This window comes from Aspergillus aculeatinus, assembly GCF_003184765.1.
Source record: "Aspergillus aculeatinus CBS 121060 unplaced genomic scaffold BO66scaffold_2, whole genome shotgun sequence".
Lineage (NCBI taxonomy): Eukaryota > Fungi > Ascomycota > Eurotiomycetes > Eurotiales > Aspergillaceae > Aspergillus > Aspergillus aculeatinus.
The window spans coordinates 480,460-497,019 of NW_020291471.1; the positions used below are offsets into that span (position 1 = coordinate 480,460).

The 16,560-nt window shown below is 54.7% G+C and overlaps 5 protein-coding genes and 1 non-coding gene across 6 annotated transcripts; 1 reads left to right on the forward strand and 5 right to left on the reverse strand.

Moving 5' to 3' along the window:
- Nucleotides 1-18: 18 nt before the first annotated feature.
- On the reverse strand, nt 19-3,541 carry BO66DRAFT_467514 (uncharacterized protein). The gene is made up of 3 exons (XM_025652575.1): nt 2,889-3,541; nt 1,705-2,791; nt 19-1,645 (listed from the first exon to the last, which is right to left on the reverse strand). Exons 1-3 carry the CDS (start codon nt 3,273-3,275, stop codon nt 234-236), a joined length of 2,886 nt encoding a protein of 961 aa, XP_025508681.1. The 5' UTR covers nt 3,276-3,541; the 3' UTR covers nt 19-233.
- A 291-nt stretch (nt 3,542-3,832) lies between these two features.
- Nucleotides 3,833-5,549, reverse strand: BO66DRAFT_312210 (glutamate decarboxylase; the record flags this gene model as incomplete). The annotated part of the gene is made up of 4 exons (XM_025643353.1): nt 3,833-3,947; nt 4,002-5,167; nt 5,220-5,247; nt 5,314-5,549. 4 exons carry the CDS (start codon nt 5,547-5,549, stop codon nt 3,833-3,835), a joined length of 1,545 nt encoding a protein of 514 aa, XP_025508682.1.
- A 1,512-nt stretch (nt 5,550-7,061) lies between these two features.
- BO66DRAFT_68170 (uncharacterized protein) lies at nt 7,062-9,295 on the reverse strand. Its single transcript, XM_025653492.1, has 4 exons — nt 9,180-9,295; nt 8,960-9,067; nt 8,620-8,879; nt 7,062-8,536 (listed from the first exon to the last, which is right to left on the reverse strand). Exons 2-4 carry the CDS (start codon nt 9,049-9,051, stop codon nt 7,329-7,331), a joined length of 1,560 nt encoding a protein of 519 aa, XP_025508683.1. The 5' UTR covers nt 9,052-9,067; nt 9,180-9,295; the 3' UTR covers nt 7,062-7,328.
- A 1,174-nt stretch (nt 9,296-10,469) lies between these two features.
- Nucleotides 10,470-12,918, reverse strand: BO66DRAFT_433972 (uncharacterized protein; the record flags this gene model as incomplete). The annotated part of the gene is made up of 2 exons (XM_025650741.1): nt 10,470-10,693; nt 12,837-12,918. The coding sequence occupies 2 exons, from the start codon at nt 12,916-12,918 to the stop codon at nt 10,470-10,472; spliced, it is 306 nt and encodes a 101-aa protein (XP_025508684.1).
- Nucleotides 11,107-11,178, reverse strand: BO66DRAFT_t28. The gene has a single exon. It is a non-coding gene; the product is annotated as a tRNA-Arg (tRNA).
- An 804-nt stretch (nt 12,919-13,722) lies between the features above and the next one.
- On the forward strand, nt 13,723-14,671 carry BO66DRAFT_68227 (uncharacterized protein). The gene is made up of 2 exons (XM_025653493.1): nt 13,723-14,183; nt 14,283-14,671. Exons 1-2 carry the CDS (start codon nt 13,853-13,855, stop codon nt 14,570-14,572), a joined length of 621 nt encoding a protein of 206 aa, XP_025508685.1. The 5' UTR covers nt 13,723-13,852; the 3' UTR covers nt 14,573-14,671.
- The last annotated feature ends 1,889 nt before the right edge of the window (nt 14,672-16,560 follow it).

Consider the following 16,560-nt stretch of genomic DNA (forward strand, 5'->3'; position numbering starts at 1 on the left):
TCTAATAACTACATTTTTGTTCATTGGCGTTCAGCTAAGGCTCATTGATATGACGTTGACATTGACATTGACATTCACATTCACATTCACACCTGTACATTCTACACGATAACATACCGTAGACGTCTTACTCTAACCGACTGACACTCTCCAGCCCCGCAACCCCCCTTCCGCTGACATGCGTTTGGGGGCGGTGTAGGTGTAGTCGAGGCAGGAGACCCGCAGGTTCTCCTTCATTCAATATATACAGGCGCCTTGACCAGCACATTCTGCGGCCCCCGCCCACGCACCTCCGCCAGCACGAACGAGGAGAACCGGATCCGCGCCAGTCGCTCGCGGTCCTCGGTCGCTGCGCTGCCGGCGGAAGGAGCAGAAGCAGAAGCAATCGTGCCAGGGATGGTCACGTTGGAGACGGAACCAGGACCCGTCGGGAGCGCAACACCCGGAGCTGCTGTTCCGGCGGCTGGGCCCGCTGTACCCGCTCCGGCTCCAGCATTACCAGCACCAGCGGTGGCAGCAGCAGGACCCGTCCGTCGTCCCATCAGCGAGCTGAACATCGACCGTTTGCGGGATTCTCGCTCGCCGCCTGCGCCACTACCACTACCACTGCCGCCTCTGGGAGCAGATGGGTCGGTCGGGCCGGTTGGGGGAGCTAGTACACCAGCACCAGTATTAGTATTAGCTGGAGCGATCCCTGCTGCGCCTAGGACGCCAGCGTTGTCCGTGTCGATATCATCAGGGATGGTCGCTGTTCCCTCCGATGCTGCTGCGGCTGCTGCTACCGCTGCCGCCGCTGCCGCTGCGGCACGATCGATTTCCAACGAGGTGCCTGTTGATCGCTGCTGCTGCTGTGGTAGAGGTGGAATGCCCGATTCCACCCGCATGGTGCTTTCGTTGAGGACAGCGCCAGGGAGGATATATTCGACGACGATGTCCCGGGACTCCAAGGGGATCTTCTCGGCGATGCCGATCGCGTTCTCGACGATCATGCGGGCGCCGGTCTCCAAGCCCGGGGGCGGGGGCGGGGGCACGGCAGATGTCGCGCCGCCCGGAGCCGTCTCGATGCGCATGTACGCCGTGAGGGTCGCGACTAAACTCCCGACGAGGCGGTCGATAAGCTGCGCCCGGAAGTCGGCGGCCTGGGTGCCGCCGGCCTGTAGCTCGGGGAGGCCGTCGAGGGTGGTGCGACGCCAGTTGCTGATGCGCGCGACGGCGTTCTCGCGATCCTCGTCCGTCGTCGCGGTCACCTGGACCTGCTGGCGGCGGAGGTTCATCTCGATGTCCTTGAGGGCCCGCGAGAGGGCCGGCTCGAGGCCCGGGTGGAAGTAGCGCTCAAAGACCTCCTCGACGAGCCACCGGCTCATCACGGCGCGGCCAATGGCCGTCATCTCTTTCGTACCGGTGGTGTGCGCGTCGTCGCTGACGAAGCCGGTCAGCCACGGGGGCAGGCGCGCCCAGTCCTTGCGGATGGAGAACGCGAGGTCCTTGATCGCCCCGTCTAGGCGGGAGAAGCGGCTGGCGTACTCGTTGTCGTCCAGCACAGTGCGCGAGACCGCCATCCGTTGGTGCGCCACCGTGTTCTGGAGGTGCTGCACTTGGGCTTCCTTTTCGAAGTAGTACCGTTTGACTTTGGAGTATTTGGCCTCTGTTGAAACGGAATGTTAGATCAAGAAACGGTGGAAAGGATGTTGATAACAAGCGTACGCAGTTCGTCATGTTTCTGCACCAAAGCCCGCACGTCGATGTCGCTTGACTCATCGCGAGCTTCTCGGCGCGCGTCGCGGGTCTCCCGCACACTTGGGGTGCTGCGTCCTGCGTCGGCACTGGGTTGGGCGGCGTTAGTCCGATATCCAGTATCTGACTGGTTGTTCGATGCGTGCAAGGTGTGGCTGGCGCCAGAGGCGGGTTGGTTGCTGTTGCTGCTGACCTGCAGCACACCTGAAGGACGATCCGTCATACCGCCGGGGGAATCGGGCTGTGCGGGGGCCAATTGTTGACGCAACGGAGACGGGGGTCCGACAGACTGTCTGGACGGCGGGCGAGCTCCCACCGTTGGATCTAGCTGAGTTTGCGTCGGCACCAACTCACCGTGGTGTATACGGGGTGGATCAATAGGAGACGATCGGGCGAGGTGGTCGAGCAGGCCCGAATCGGTATTGGATCTTTGGATGGTAGAGTGCGGGGAGCGGGGCGGTCGGGTTTCCAGTGTCGGCACGGTGTTCTGCGGCATGTGGAACGAGGCGGGAGGAGGGCCTGCACGTAACGAAGGATGTGGACGAGGCTGTGTTTGGGCCTGCGGCTGCGGCTGGCGCTGTGGTGGTTGTGAATCCCAGCGAGTTACGTGAACTCCCGACCGTAGCTGAGGCGGTAGGTGTTCCTGGGATGGGGGTCGTGACGATAGATCTTGTGACAGCGGCTGCGGGGGCTGCTCCAACCGTGGTTGCGACGGAAGTTGTCCTAACTGCGATTGTGGCTGCGGCCACGATTGCAGTTGCGGCTGCGACTGGGCGTGCGGGTGTATATGTTCTTGCGACGATGGAGGGGAATAGGCGCCGTCTAAATCATGCTCAGGAGTCCAGGCTGTAGCGGGACGGCAGTCGGAGCTGGTATCAATAGACAACGGTCGCTGATGCTTATTCCGGCGACCGGCGGCGGAGAACTTCTTGACCGACCGATTCCGCTGCACAGAATCGCTTGTGGTGGCAGAGGAATGCAAGGAGAAAAGGCTGCGGCGAGACTTGCGTGGTTCCTGGACTTCCTGCTCGTTAGACTGGTCGGGAAGGGGCCACGACTGAGGTCTGTCCGTCAGCAAAATCAAGTGTTGTGTAGATAGGTAAAACAGAGGCAGATCCGATAAGGGTAGGTGGAGTAGTGGTGTTTGTTCATACCGGATGAGTGTTCTCGCGGGGACTGCGGTGACTCTTGCTGCGTCGGAGAGGAGCAGCAGCAGCAGCAGCGGCAGCAGCAGAATAGGGAGGGGGTTTCGGGGAAGATGAGTTTGTTAGAGGAGAAGACGAGTGGGGGTGAGACTGAAAATGAGGGTGTGAGTAGGCGTGGGAATGGTGAGGCTGAGGCTGAGGCAAAGAAGGATCGCGGGCGGTGGAGGAGGAAGCAGAGGCAGAGGAAGACGAGGACAAGCGACGGGGCCGATCGTCGGGGTGCTGCTGGTGCTGGTGCTGGTGCTGGTGCTCGACGCGAGGGGGAAGATGCTCAACCGATCGGAATGCAGACGCGACAGCGGCAGGCAATTTGGCTTTGCGGCGAAAGAGGGGCATGGAGATGGAAAGGGGAGAGAGATAGAGGAGAGACAAAAGACAGGAGGATGAATGAAGAGGAAGAAGATGCTCAGTCAGTTGGTTGGTTTGGTAGTTGGTGTATGAAAGAGAAGAGTGAGAAGCAAAGAAGAGAGGGGGAAAAGCGGCAGCAGAAGCCCATCAACTGGCAAGCAACAGCAACAGCAACAGCAGCAATCAATCACGGTACAACCAACTAATTATTCCTCATTGGCGCCTGTGACACGAGATGAGGCGCAAAGAAAGACTCTCAATTGGCAAGCCCAGTCAAGGATGTGTGTTCGGTGACTTCCAGAAAACCAGGAAACCCCGAATTAAATACCCAGCCTCGGCTCTGCTGCTGCTACTGCTTACGCTTGTCTGTCAACACTGCCTCGCCCCCAGATTTAGTGGCCGATACTAAGAGCCCCATGTATGTATAGTCACTTATAAGTTAACTACTGTGTCAGCCCCAAAGGATGAATTGAAGGATCTTCATATGCCAGTCTCATTATTCAAACAATTATCAAACCAGTATTTACATATGCGATGTGCATCATCTAGCACACACCGTGAGTCTTACCCGTCTTGCCCTGCAACGAGTGGGTTTCGTTCTTGTAGTGGTGGTGAGTGTGCTTGGCCTTGTGCGAGTGGGTGGCATGTTGGCGCACGTGTCTAAAATCCCGTTAGTCTGAAGCCAGCTATGAAGAGTTTCATCAATCCACTTACTTAGTGTAGCGCTCCAACATGGTCTTGTCCATCTCGCTCAAGGTGCTCATAGCCAGCTTGATGTCAGCCAACAGCGCGTCACACCGGTTCATGCTGAAATCCTCGCGAACCACCACCCGCATCAGCTTCAAGGAGTTGCTGTTGGGGGCCATGGTGTACGCCGGCACAATCCAGCCACGCTCACGCAACTGGTGCGCCACCGCAAACTCGTCGAACACCTCGTCGCGGTCCGGCCGCAGACGGAAAGCCACCAGCGGCAGGCCCTTGCCGCCGCGCTGGCTCATGATGATGAAGCCCATCTTCTCCAACTCGCTGGCCAGGTAGTCGGCAATCTTGGTGATGTTCACCATGATCGACCGGTAGCCCCGCTTACCCAGTCGGATCATCTGGTAGTACTGTCCGATCACCTGCGACGCTCCCTTGGAGAAGTTGAGCGTGAAACTGGCCTGCTCCGCACCAAGGTAGTTGATGTTGAAGATCAGCTCCTTAGGCAGGTACTCGGGCGAGCGCCAGACCACCCAGCCAACACCAGGGTACACCAAGCCGTACTTGTGGCCGGACACGTTGATCGACACGACCTTCTCCAGGCGGAAATCCCACTTGAGGGTGGGGTGGATGAAGGGCGCCACGAAGCCACCGCTGGCCGCGTCCACGTGGATGGGGCAGTCAATACCACGCTCCACCAGCAGGTCGTTGATGGCCTTCACATCTTCGTACTCGCCGGTATAGGTAGTACCCAGAATGGCACAGATACCGATGGTGTTCTCGTCTACCAGGTCGACCGCCTCCTTCGGATCAATTACATAGCGATCCTCCGTGCAGTAGACGTACCGTTCCTCCACGTCGAAGTAGCGAGCAGCCTTCTCCCAGCAGACCTGGACGGCGCTGTTCATAACAATGTTGGGACGCGACCAATCCTTACCCTCGGCCTTGCGCTTGTTCTGCCACCGGCGCTTCATAGCCAGGGTACCCAGCATGATAGCCTCGGACGAACCAATGGTCGAGGTACCCATGGGGTGCTCATCATCACTGTCAGTGGGAGCGTTGAACAAACGGGCAATCATGTTCACACAGCGGTTCTGGATCTCTGCGGACTGAGGGTATTCTTCGTAGTCAATGAAGTTCTTGCTGAAGGATTCGGCCATGAGCTTCTCAGCTTCGTCTTCCTATTATTTACCGTCAGTCACGTCCCAGAGAGTATGGTCCAGACGAAATTACCATGTAGGTGGTCACAAAGCTCGCCAAGCTGCCAAGGGAGAAAGAATGATCAGCCATCCATTGATTCACAAACAAAGCACTAGAGCACACTCACTTGAGCATGGGGTTACCATCCAAGCTCAGCTCATCCTTGATCATGCGGTAGGCGACCTCCCTAGGCATCTCGCGCTCCGGCATCTCGTGCTGGGGCAACTGCTCCGTCGCGAAGCGAGAACCGTAGACACTGGTAGAGAAGTCATCCTCCTCAGCGCTATCGAGCTTGATCGAGTTGACCCGTTTGATGGACTGCTCGATATCGCTATCGCGCTTGATTTGGGCGAGATGAACCATGATGACGTAGTGGGATGCAGGAAATGAAGAATACAGGGGGGGTGTGAGAGGGAAAGAAAAAAGGCCAGCTCAGGCAGCAGCAGACCAGAGATTTAAATAGCGCACGCCAGAAATCAGTCAATGAAGAAAAGGGAATGGGTTGACGCGCCGCCAGGAGGTCCTACCCTGCTCGTTTCGTCGGAGAGGGGAAGTGGGCGGCATCAGCCCGTCAGCTCAAGCCTCAGACAACACGAGTGGAGAGGAAAGACAACAAGTGGCTGTTGGTCTCAGCCCCAGAAGGGCGAAACAGCCAGTCAGGGATGAGACTCTCGAGCCATCGTCCATCATTCACTGATCGCAAGTTTTCGGGGGGTCCATAGATGGTCGCAATTCCAGGCGATCCCGGGACGGCAGCACACCTCGGCAGACTAATCACTCGTACTTGTGGCACTGAGTACGTAGAGAGGGTAGAGGGGCTGCCCCTCTTCGTGTTTTCCCCCTCATCTCTCCCTCTCGATTGGCAATTGAGCGAATAATGGATCAGGACGAGGTACAATCCAGCGCTAAAAGCTTGAGGAAAGCTTGACCTGGATCGGGTGGAAGGGGGAAACGAGTGGATTAGGTCTCAGCCACGATGTTGGGAAGAAAGATTGGTGGTTGTCTCGTGGGGCGGGTGGAGAGCCATAACCAGCGGTGATATCATCTTTGCTCCAGCTCGTGGTTTTGACCTTATGTCAGGTCGATGTCACTTGGCTGTAGATAAGCATCCATGCGGTCAAAATCAAGACCAAGCGACTGACATGGTGTATATGTCCGAGTATGTGTGCATTCATTTGCAGTAAGACTAGTTCGAGAGGTGCTGGTGTGCTTGTGGCCGATGGGGAACTTCGGTACCAGGTCTCCATCCAGGGCCCCATCCAGAAGGGCAAAGGAATAAATAGAATCTCTCTCGCAACGGGTGATGGACACCGCTAGCCTGCTAGTTCGCAACAAAGAGGGGCCCTCACAATTGTAGAGCAATAGTCTTGACGATAGTGAAGAAATAGTCGAGCGTAAAAACTCCGTAGGATAGACTAGGTAAAGTAACGATGGGGGAAGAAATGGCGGTGAAATCATCTCCGTCTCCTCCTCCTCTTCTCTGCCTTTCCCTTCTTGTCCTCTCTTTCTCCCCACCCTAATCAAACCATCCACATGCTGACCAGGCTTGAAGCTCTCACAAGAGGACAGATTGCTATTGTTCTGGTCCTCGACTTGAAGCAGTCTCATGAGACTCACAAGCACTTCTCTCCTCTACGCAATCCCAAGTCGAAAAAAAAAAAACATTACACGTATACAATAAATATCTCATTCTCTTCACCCCCAGCCCCATTACCATTAACAAAAAGTACCGTATCGATCGTGCCATTCTCAACTCCGACCCAAAGGGGACAGGGAGACATGGAATCCATCAAGAGAGACATCACAAGAAGTAAACAAATGCAGCCCAGTGCATTCCAGTCATCCATGGCGTTGACTCCCAACAGTTCCTGCCGCCCAAGTCATATTCCAGTACAATCGCGGTCCGACCACCCACCCTGGGTGTCAGACGGCGATTTTCCAGTTCCCTTTCGTTTCTTTTCTATATCGTCATTTGTGTCTTGTTGATTTTCGTTTTTTCCCGACTGTGTTCCAGAATGATTAAGTACTGTCCGTCCGTCCATGTTTGGGTATCAGAGTATAAAAAGGGAGAGGGAGCCGGAAATCATTTCCGACCCCCCCAACAGCCATTTGGGCATTTGGGTCATACATCGCTCATAGGGTCTAATTCTTGTCGCCCTTGACCTTGCGCTTGAGCCATGACCAGAGACCAGTCTTGCGTTTCTCAGCATTACCCTTTGCTGCCTCAGACTTGGCAGACTCTTGAGCCCGGTTGGCGGCCAGCTTGGCAGTATCCTTGCCCTGGTCGGCCGCCGATTTGCTCTCGGGCTCTTGAGCGCCCGTGGTTCCCTCAGTGGCCCCCGCAGTTTGCGTGTCTTGTACAGCCGGAGTCTCCTGGGGCTCGGATTTGATCTCTGATGAAGGAACCTCGTCGGTCTTCTGCGCATCCTTGGCAGCGGAAGCCGGCTGAGAGTCGGTGGTCTGGGGCTGAGGTTCCTCTACCTTCGATGCAGCAGTAGTCTCTTCCGGAGCCTTGGCCTTGGCAGCATCTAACTTGTCCTCTGCGGCCTCGGCAGGAGCAGTGTCCGCTTTCTCTTCCGCAGCCTGCAGAGGTTCCTGGGCCTCGGCGGCTGGAGCAGACTCGGCTGCAGACTTTACAGCCGCATCGGTGGCTTTCGTATCCGCGTCCGTAATGCTGGAAGGGACAACAATAGCCGGCTCGGCAGCTGCTGCGGTAGTCAAGGGCTCGATCGGAGCTGCCTCCTCCTTCGACGTCTCCCCAGCAGCCTCATCCAGAGTCTCGGGCTTCACATCAGTAGGGGCGACATCGGTCTGGGCGACATCGGTCTGGGCGACATCAGTAGGGGCGTCGAGCTTCTCGGTAGCAGGTGCCTCGCTAGCGTCAATAATCTCGGGTTGGGCAGCGGCATCGGTGACAGGGGCTGCGGAGACAGGGGCAACAGTCTCAGGAACCGCCTTATCAACAACAGCGTCCTCAGTCGCGGGTTTGGCGGCGTCGGGAATGGTAGCAGCACCTTCGACAGGAGCGGCCGTTTCCTTGCTCAGCTCTGGGGCCTCCAACTGATCAACATTGTCCGATGGGTCAGTGCCCAGACCCGGTACCATCTGGGGCTGAACAATGGTCTCGTCAGCAGGAATGGCAGCCGCGCCAACGGCCTCCTGGCCGACGGGCTCAACGGCATTAGCGGAGGTGGTGGCATCCAAGTCCTCCTCGACCTTGGGGATCTTGGGCGGCTTGTGGTCTTCCTCCTTGTGAAACAGACTACTCTCATAGGGTCTCTTCGCTTGATGGTCATGGCTCTCTGGTTCGACAGCAGTGTCTTTGGGGCGCTCGGGCAGGGTAGTAGTGGCTGCGACAGCGAGGGAGATAAAAGTCAGCGATCGATCCGCGAAGAAAAAAAAATTATGCAGCAAGCAGCAATCAATGGCTTACTCAATCCAGCTACCGTAACAGGCTCCTCCTCTGTGACAACGTCGGTGGCAGGCTCATCGGCCTTAGGAAGCGAGGCGTCATCCGCGGTGGATGCCTCCTGGGCGAGGTCAGCAGGCGGGGCAGTGGTAATGCCTTGAGCGACAGTGTCGGGAAGAGCGGTGGTAGCATCCGCAGTTACGGCTGCGCCAGCATCGGTGACCACGGTTTCGGGCTCAGCATCGCTCTTTGTGACGGTTTCCTCGACCTCCTGCTCGGGTACACTGGAGGGGAAAAGATATCCTCGTGTTAGCGCGGCGCGCAAAAAGAGAATTTGTGCGATTGAGCAAGATGCAACACTTACACCGCGGCCGGGGTGTCGGCAACCTTCTTCGCGGCGGCAGCACCGCCCTTGGACTTGCTCTTATTCTTGCTCTTTCCGCCTTTCTTCGCCATTGTGCGCAATTCAAACCTGTGGGTGGTGGTCCGTGTGGGCAAGCGGTCAGAGACTGGCTCTCTCAGAGGGAGGAGGAGATGGACAATGCTTGTTACTAGGTAGGGAGCGGCAGCAGATGAGAACTCACGATTTTGTTCAGGGAGGATGAGGATGGGATTGAAGGTGGATGGGCACAGGATTCTGAGAGGTCGTGCTGTCCACGATGGGGGAGATTAAGAAGAAGTCGCGCAGACTGGCAAAGTGGAAGAAGTTAGGGGCGGGCAGCAGGTATGTTGGTCCTTTCCGAATGTCTAATCAAATCGGGGAACGTTAATCCGTGGGGGAGTTGTGGCCCCGGGAAGTGCAGGGCAGGGCAGGGCTATAGTATCCTCAACAGTCATTGACTGTAACCAGTAATGACTAGATTCGAGAAGCTCAGACCATGCGCCTTAATGAATGGTGTGAGTTGGTGTAGACAGACAGAGGTTGTGAGCATCCACAAATCTAAAAAGTGGAAGGGAGAAGGGAGGAGGAGGGGAGGGGAGGAGGGAGGGTGTCGCGTCGCAGGGAGGAGGAGGGTAAGGACAATAAAATTACTCCGTTCAACTGTACACCATGCGACAGGAAGGTATTTGCGGATCCAAATCTTAAGCTGGTTACGATTGCGACGCGACGTCTACGAGAGCAATTGGACTAGGCGGGTGAGGAGCTTAGCTGTAATGAGAGGCATGATTCCAGAAGCTATAGGGAATTCTGCTCTCAGCCATGGTTAGAATTCATGCGATCGGCCAGGAGCTACTATCGTTTACTGGGGGAACAGTGAAGCAAGCTGGGGCCCGGTGATCTATTGTTGTTTCCGCATTGAGAGCAACGGGAGGGAGGGTCTGGTTGCAGGTTTGACCCCTCGAGCTCTCATTGTTAGAGAATGCTAGCGCAAGATTCAATTCTTCAAAAGCGCAGCGACTGATACATAGATTGAGGCGCAAAACCACCTCCCCCCCCTGATTCCGGCGACTTCAATCCGTACCTGCAGCGAGAAGAGAGGCCAGGCTGCCAACCGTCTTCAGCCGATCGCCCGGAACAGCGGTTATTCCGGTTGCTCTGTCCCAACCAGGCAAGGGATCACGACACTATAACAAGAAAGAGAAGCTAAGGTATGCCAAGCACTGCTGCAAGTGCAATCGATACCTTTACACAGCCAGTCTCAACAAGCATCAGATCAACAACGGCAGACCACCCAATTACTACATTGGTAGGGTAAGGTGTTGGTATCTGGGCAAGGGAAAGTACCGGAAATAACCGGGAGAGAAAGCTCCTCAACCTCGTTCATGATCACATCTACGAGCAGATATACGTGTCATAGACCAGAAGGCCAAGAGCAAGGATGAGACGATCTCTCTCGGCCTACGCTGCCCTTCCCCAGTCCGGGCGGGATCGATTACATCATGCGAAGTGTGGCCGGGTTCAGAGTACCAATTTGCCCCGGGAAAGTCGCCGGTTTCAGGATCTGCTCAATTGACTGGGGGGCTAGAGATACCGGGGGAGTGTCTGAGCTGGGGAACAATGGGAATGCCAAACGTGTCGCAGTCAGTGCCTTGTTCGACGGATTTATGCGCACCACGAGGATAGCCACATACCGCTCCAGCACATTCAGCCAGCATCCTGACGGATAAGGGTAGGATCAGCCCGCAAACAGTTTCAGGCTGTTCTCGGGAGTTCCTGGTTCATTCCATACGACTATCGGTGGGAAAGTGCATCTCATCTCATTGAATGCCATGTCACTAAACCCTATGCATTCGTACCCGAGAATAATGATGCTGGAAAGCAGTTGCGGCTTCTAGAAGGCTGAAAGGTTAACCCCGTTACCCCATGGGCGGTTGGTGCTGATGACATCATCGGAGCATTGCCCGGCCAGTCAGCCTCTTTTCCTGCCCAACCATACGCGGGGACGGCGCCCTTACATGGAACAACTTGTTACTGAGTTGGTATCTGGAAAAAGAATAACGGTTTCTTGGCAGAGTCAACACAGACATAGACCCGAATGAACTACGTGAGGATCAAAAACACAAAAACATTGACCGACGCAGGGCTCGAACCTGCAATCTCTTGATTCGTAGTCAAGCGCCTTACCATTGGGCCAGCCGGCCTTATTGATGAGTCGATGTACCATATCTTGAGATCTGATTCAAGACAAAAAGATAATCGGAAGTACCGTGCCGAGTGGAGGCAACTCCTCGGGACATCCAGCGGGGCAGTCGGAGCTCTCGGCCATCCCAGTCCGTTGATTCGCGCATTATCTCTCGTCACCGCAGCTGAATACGGTTAGTTCCTCTCTATGTGCGATTCCCATTACATATTGTTATCGCTTTCAAACCCTATGATAGAGTCTCTCACGGAAGGAACGGCGAGGAGTTTTGGTACGGGTTATCTATCTCAGTGCCACCGTCCGACCCCTTCCGGCAACTGACGTTTCGTCTGAATCCGTCGTCTGCCTGCCCCCTCCAGAAAATCCGTCCCAACCGCCACGGAACCAACAAAGAAAACGGGCGGTAGAAATTGGAAATGATGATGATGATGTCGGTTACTACCTGTTGTACTGTACCCCGGACACCAGTCAGCCGCTCAGAGCCTTCCCAGATTGACCAGGATCCCTGGCATGGATGAGATAGGTGGTGGTGGTGGCACGTCGATCGGAACGTCTTGGCCATCCTTCTGGAAAGGTTCGGTGCAGCACCGGCCACGACAGAGACACAAACCTTGCGTCTGTTCTCCCCCGTCTCGCTGTCCTGGACTCCTGGCCCAGTCTAGGCCAGATGGGCTATGAGGTGGAGGGTGGAGGACGAGAACGAGGAGGAGAAGGACGGGGTAGGATTGTTTGCCATTTTGCCACATTTACTTCCATGCCAGGGATACAGCTTGGTTCACTTTCGGCCTGTCCGGTGGGTACGGTTCACACTGTACTGTAGTTACAGTGTCACTGTCACTGTCACTGTCACCCGCCCGGCGTTGACCAGAATGGGCCACCTGTAGGTGCATGCTTTGCGCGTCAATGGCATGGGAGAGCTCGTGCCCCGACTGGGGTCTATCAAAGGACAGCCGTTCAGCACAGTGGCCGGAATTGACTCGGGATCGTTCCAGGTCGGCGTAGAACCAGAAGAAAAGGCAACGCTTCCATGGTCGTTGTTGCCGGACCGTCGTACCTCGAGACTCGCGATGTCCAAGCGAATGCAACCCCCACCGTCAATCAAACTCACTCTGACTCGCGGTGATTGGGGGAAGTAGGGTAGTTAGTCAGCCATGAGGGGGGAAACTGGAAGGAAGTGGTGGGAAAAACCGGACTTCGGCACCGTGACGCCCATGCTGCAATCCCCGGTATGATTCAACCCGTCGATGCAGAAGCAGGAGCAGAAAAGTATTCCTGGTCAGATGGACTCTCGAAGATCTAGAGGGGCGATGCATGATGAAATAATGGAGTCGCAGCGGAGAAAGAATAAATACTACTATGTATTATTATCGGAGTCGATCCATCCAGAAGCCTTTCATCCATCTACTCCGTACAGAGTAGCATAGGTAGTGATTAGTGACATATCACTGCATTGCTGTACTGTACTAGAAGCAGCAGCACCACGACTACCACCACCACCACCACTTATCAACACAGTTCCTCGGACATACATTGCACTAGTCGCCGGTGTTAATTCACGCACTTCTCACCCAAGTGGATCTCGACTTACACATCCGCACAATCAGATTTGCCCCGGGCAGGTGGTTGAGCGCAAAGGGTGGTAAACTAATCGCGGCTTACCAGACTGGTCCAAAACCGTGGAGTCAGGGCTGGCCAGTGCTGCAACAGCCAGCACCAGCACCAGCACCACCAGCCAGCCCATTGCAAGTAAAGCGAGGGAAATCGATCGATAGGAGACAACAGTTGAATGAGTGAATTAATTTAGGGGAGTTGTGTGAATTGGTAAGTTCTTTTTCCCCGAGTCTTTCTTTCTTTTTGTTATCTATTATATTTTGTTGTTCACTTCATGCCTTCGATACCCAAACATTGTCAACAATCTTAATCCTTTCACTACCCTTTACTCTACGTGGTGGTGGAATGGGTTCCTGATCTCGCTTCTCTTCTCCAATCTCCAATTCTCCATATCGCTCTTATCCCACTTTCTCCTACTTTCGTTCTCACACCCACCCAAACTACCCAAACTGTTATCGCCGTGCGCTTAGCGGAATGGGGCTAAACGGCAGAAGTGACTTAGTGTCTTGAATCGCCTCGTGCCAATCAGCGATACTTATTCGTGGCCAACTAGTAATAATTTCCCCCCTCGAATTGAATCATAGGTATGGAGTCCACCCGATTTCGATTAATCCTCTGAGTTAGTCGTCGATTTCTCTCTCACACTGACTGCTGCTAGCCTGCTCTGCTGCTGCTGCTGCTGCTGCTGCTGCTTAAGATACCCGCATTGCGGTTCATAGCCTTAACCCTCCCTCCTCCCTCCCTCTTCTTGCTACTTCTTGCTCTTACTTCGCCCTCTCTTCCTCTCCTCTCCTCTCTTCCCATTTATTGATTTCAACCCATCTCCCCTCTTCTCTCCTCTCTTCCCCTCCCCACTCTAGCCATACGATGAGAACGGGCTTTGCTTATCTCTCCAATTGTTGTCTGTGCTTGCACACTCTCCCTCGCGTCCAATCCCCGACTGGGAAAGGCCCGCTACTACATTGAGGTGCGGAGTTAAACAGAGTCAACGCTTAATCTCCACACCTGCACAACTCGATATCTATTCTCCATACCTCGACTACTTACTTCTCCTCCCGGCCACAATGAATTTCCGTGAGAAGGTTCGTCGAGTGTTCCGTCGGAGCAGCAGCTCCTCCTCTTCATCCAAATCCAAGGGCAACGGGATCAAGATCGAATATTACAAGCGCCATGAGATTCCTCGCTCCAAATTCAAGGGTCCCTTCGATCGCGAACACCAACGGCGCCTCGCAGCATGGTCTTTCCAAGGGACGCAAGAAGAGCGACGCCGGTCGTTAGATTTGTCGCTGTCCCCTTGTACATCATTACCGGACTACCTGAGACCTCAATGTGACGAGGAAGACCTGGCCCCGGATCAGATCCCAACGACGGCCCCGGAGGTAGATGTGACGGCTGGTATGTGGAACTCTTCACTTTCTTCGCGGTCAACTCCGTCTTCCATTTCTTCTGGCCCCAGCGACTTGTAAGATGACCGCGTTCTGACCATATCAATAGGTTCGATTTCCGTGGACCATGATGAGTACGCTCCAGGCCGCCAGGGGGACAGCAGCGGCTCGACCTCGTCGACGGCCGTGGACCCGGAGAGCTACAGCGAGTCCCTGATGACTCTCCTTCCGGAACTCGAGCAGGAGGACCCGATCGCGCTACTGAAGGAAACCATCCGGTACACCTCTCCGGTTGTACGGGCCATATCGCCGCCTCCAATGTCGCCCAAGGGCGCTTGCATGCCCTTCGCCCCCGAGGATCTGACACGAGCGTTGAACGCCGTGCAGATCTGCTACTAGAACTTATATTTATCCTAATAACCGCATCGACTTCCGGCAAGATCTTCGCTTCTCCTCGTCACGTGAGCCATTCACCCAATGAGCGCCCGCCATCCCGACGATCCATCCATTTGTTCTTCCACCATAACCTACCACCTCTAGACGGAGCACAGCCTCTATCACCGACTACGACATCTTCTACACGCAACCCTTCTATTTTAATCCCAACCAACTCCTTCTACTCCTAACAATAAGGGCCCTTGAGAGAGCCCGAAATCCGGATCCTCCGGCCACCGCTCGGTCCCATCCATCAGCCAAGACCTCGGGTCCAGAATCCATGCATCGCACGACGTGAGGGGCATGTCGGCTATTGCATTTGACTGGCCCAGCGTCACTGCCGGCTGACATTTGACTTTCCACGCATGAGACGAACGAATGTTGAAAAGCGCCTGGCTTCTTATGCATATTCTATATGCTTTCGTGCATTTGCAATTGAGCGTATACCCTTTGCAGTCAAGTTTCTCTTGCCGACCGTGTTGGTCGTGCTGCTGCTGCTGGCGGTGTTGCATAAATGCTTACCGTACTTCACTCTCTTGGGGGTTTGCCTACTACTAGCAACCTTCGTGAAGCAGAGGAAGAAAGACCAGCCCAAGCTACATGACTTTTTTTACTCTACCGAACCTACCCAGCAGACCACTAACATTGTCATCAGGTAGTGCAGTAGACCAATGAATGAAGAAATCAAGAATTTTAATCCTTGCTTATCGTAGAGTAGTAGCCTGCAGACCTTGCCACCATTCCCACGTAGGGAAGCCCTGTCCATGCCAATGCCTATGCCTACCCAAACCGTCCCCATGAACTAGTTACACCAAGATCTGAGTAGAAATCGTGATAGAGATAGGCAATCATACCTAGGTAGGTAGTGGTCTCCACCCTCCGCAACACTATGAATGACTAGAAACTGTAGTAAACAATAGAGCTTCCACTTTCCAAGTTGCCCGCCCCTTCCCCTTTTCCCTTTTCCCCCAGATCCACACTCCACATGCCCGCACATCTCCAACCCACCAGCTTGGCATTCGGCGCATCACGCATCATCTTGACCTCAAACAGTTGTTGCAGTCCACAAAGTCATAGTCATACTGATACCGTACACATTTAGCTTAGCTTAGCTTAGCCCAGCCCAGCCTTTCTGGAACACAACCTAAATGACCACTAAGTTGACCTAACTGAAGTCACGACTGTTAAGTTGAACTTAGCTTAAGTTCCAGACCCTCGGACTGAACAACAGCCTCGCCCCTCTTTTCCCCTCTGTTCCGCCCGCCGCCCTCCCGCAACCCAAATTCCTGATCTCTAAGGTAGTCACTTGGGGTCAGGCTCACTTGGGTATGGATGGGATAAGGCGTACAATCGAATGGCAAAAAAAACAAGCATTAATACCGAGTAGATATCTAGGCTGACTAGGTAAAACAATTGCCAAGCCATCTGGTGGCGTGGCTCTGTTCGACCGGGCTAGACCGCAATTACTACCTCCATGGGACGGGGGGGCGAAGGCGGGATTCTAGAAGAAGTAAACCTAAGAAGAATACCGTAGGTGCTTAGTAGAAGTGTGCAGGCTTGCCGAATTAATCTAACTGCAGTCTAAAGCAGTCTAAGTTGCAGGGTTAGGGGGGCGAAAATCTGGGTAGAGGAAGAACGGGGGGAGCACTACGTTCTGCTGCATCTCTTGTGCATGCGTTGCATCTGGGTCTTGGCTTTTCTTGAGGGTGGGGGTTGTGTTGGACTCGGGGCCGGGGGAAGGGGGTGGCTTTGATGGTAGAATGGTAGGAGTATACAGTATGGGTGGCGATATTGGTGAGTGATGTTTTTGTTTTGTCGGATCGTGTTTGTTGGTGTCTCGCAAGCTATTGTTTGTGGCAGTTTGAATGGGGTTACTGGTTTTTTTGCTGCTGATGCGGAGGATAGATACTAAATGATAGTTGGTGGTTGCAGGGCAGCCGACTTCTATGCGA

Bases quoted from the DNA above. Each gene is read 5' to 3' on its own strand.
- BO66DRAFT_68170 (XM_025653492.1), bottom strand. From the start codon at position 9,051: ATGGCGAAGAAAGGCGGAAAGAGCAAGAATAAGAGCAAGTCCAAGGGC. The intron at 8,880-8,959 runs GTAAGTGTTGCA...TTTCCCCTCCAG, and splicing joins GCCGACACCCCGGCCGCGGT to TGTACCCGAGCAGGAGGTCG. The intron at 8,537-8,619 runs GTAAGCCATTGA...TCGCTGTCGCAG, and splicing joins TGTTACGGTAGCTGGATTGA to CCACTACTACCCTGCCCGAG.
- BO66DRAFT_467514 (XM_025652575.1), bottom strand. From the start codon at position 3,275: ATGCCCCTCTTTCGCCGCAAAGCCAAATTGCCTGCCGCTGTCGCGTCT. The intron at 2,792-2,888 runs GTATGAACAAAC...GACAGACCTCAG, and splicing joins CCCGCGAGAACACTCATCCG to TCGTGGCCCCTTCCCGACCA. The intron at 1,646-1,704 runs GTACGCTTGTTA...CCGTTTCAACAG, and splicing joins GCAGAAACATGACGAACTGC to AGGCCAAATACTCCAAAGTC.
- BO66DRAFT_68227 (XM_025653493.1), top strand. From the start codon at position 13,853: ATGAATTTCCGTGAGAAGGTTCGTCGAGTGTTCCGTCGGAGCAGCAGC. The intron at 14,184-14,282 runs GTATGTGGAACT...CCATATCAATAG, and splicing joins GGAGGTAGATGTGACGGCTG to GTTCGATTTCCGTGGACCAT.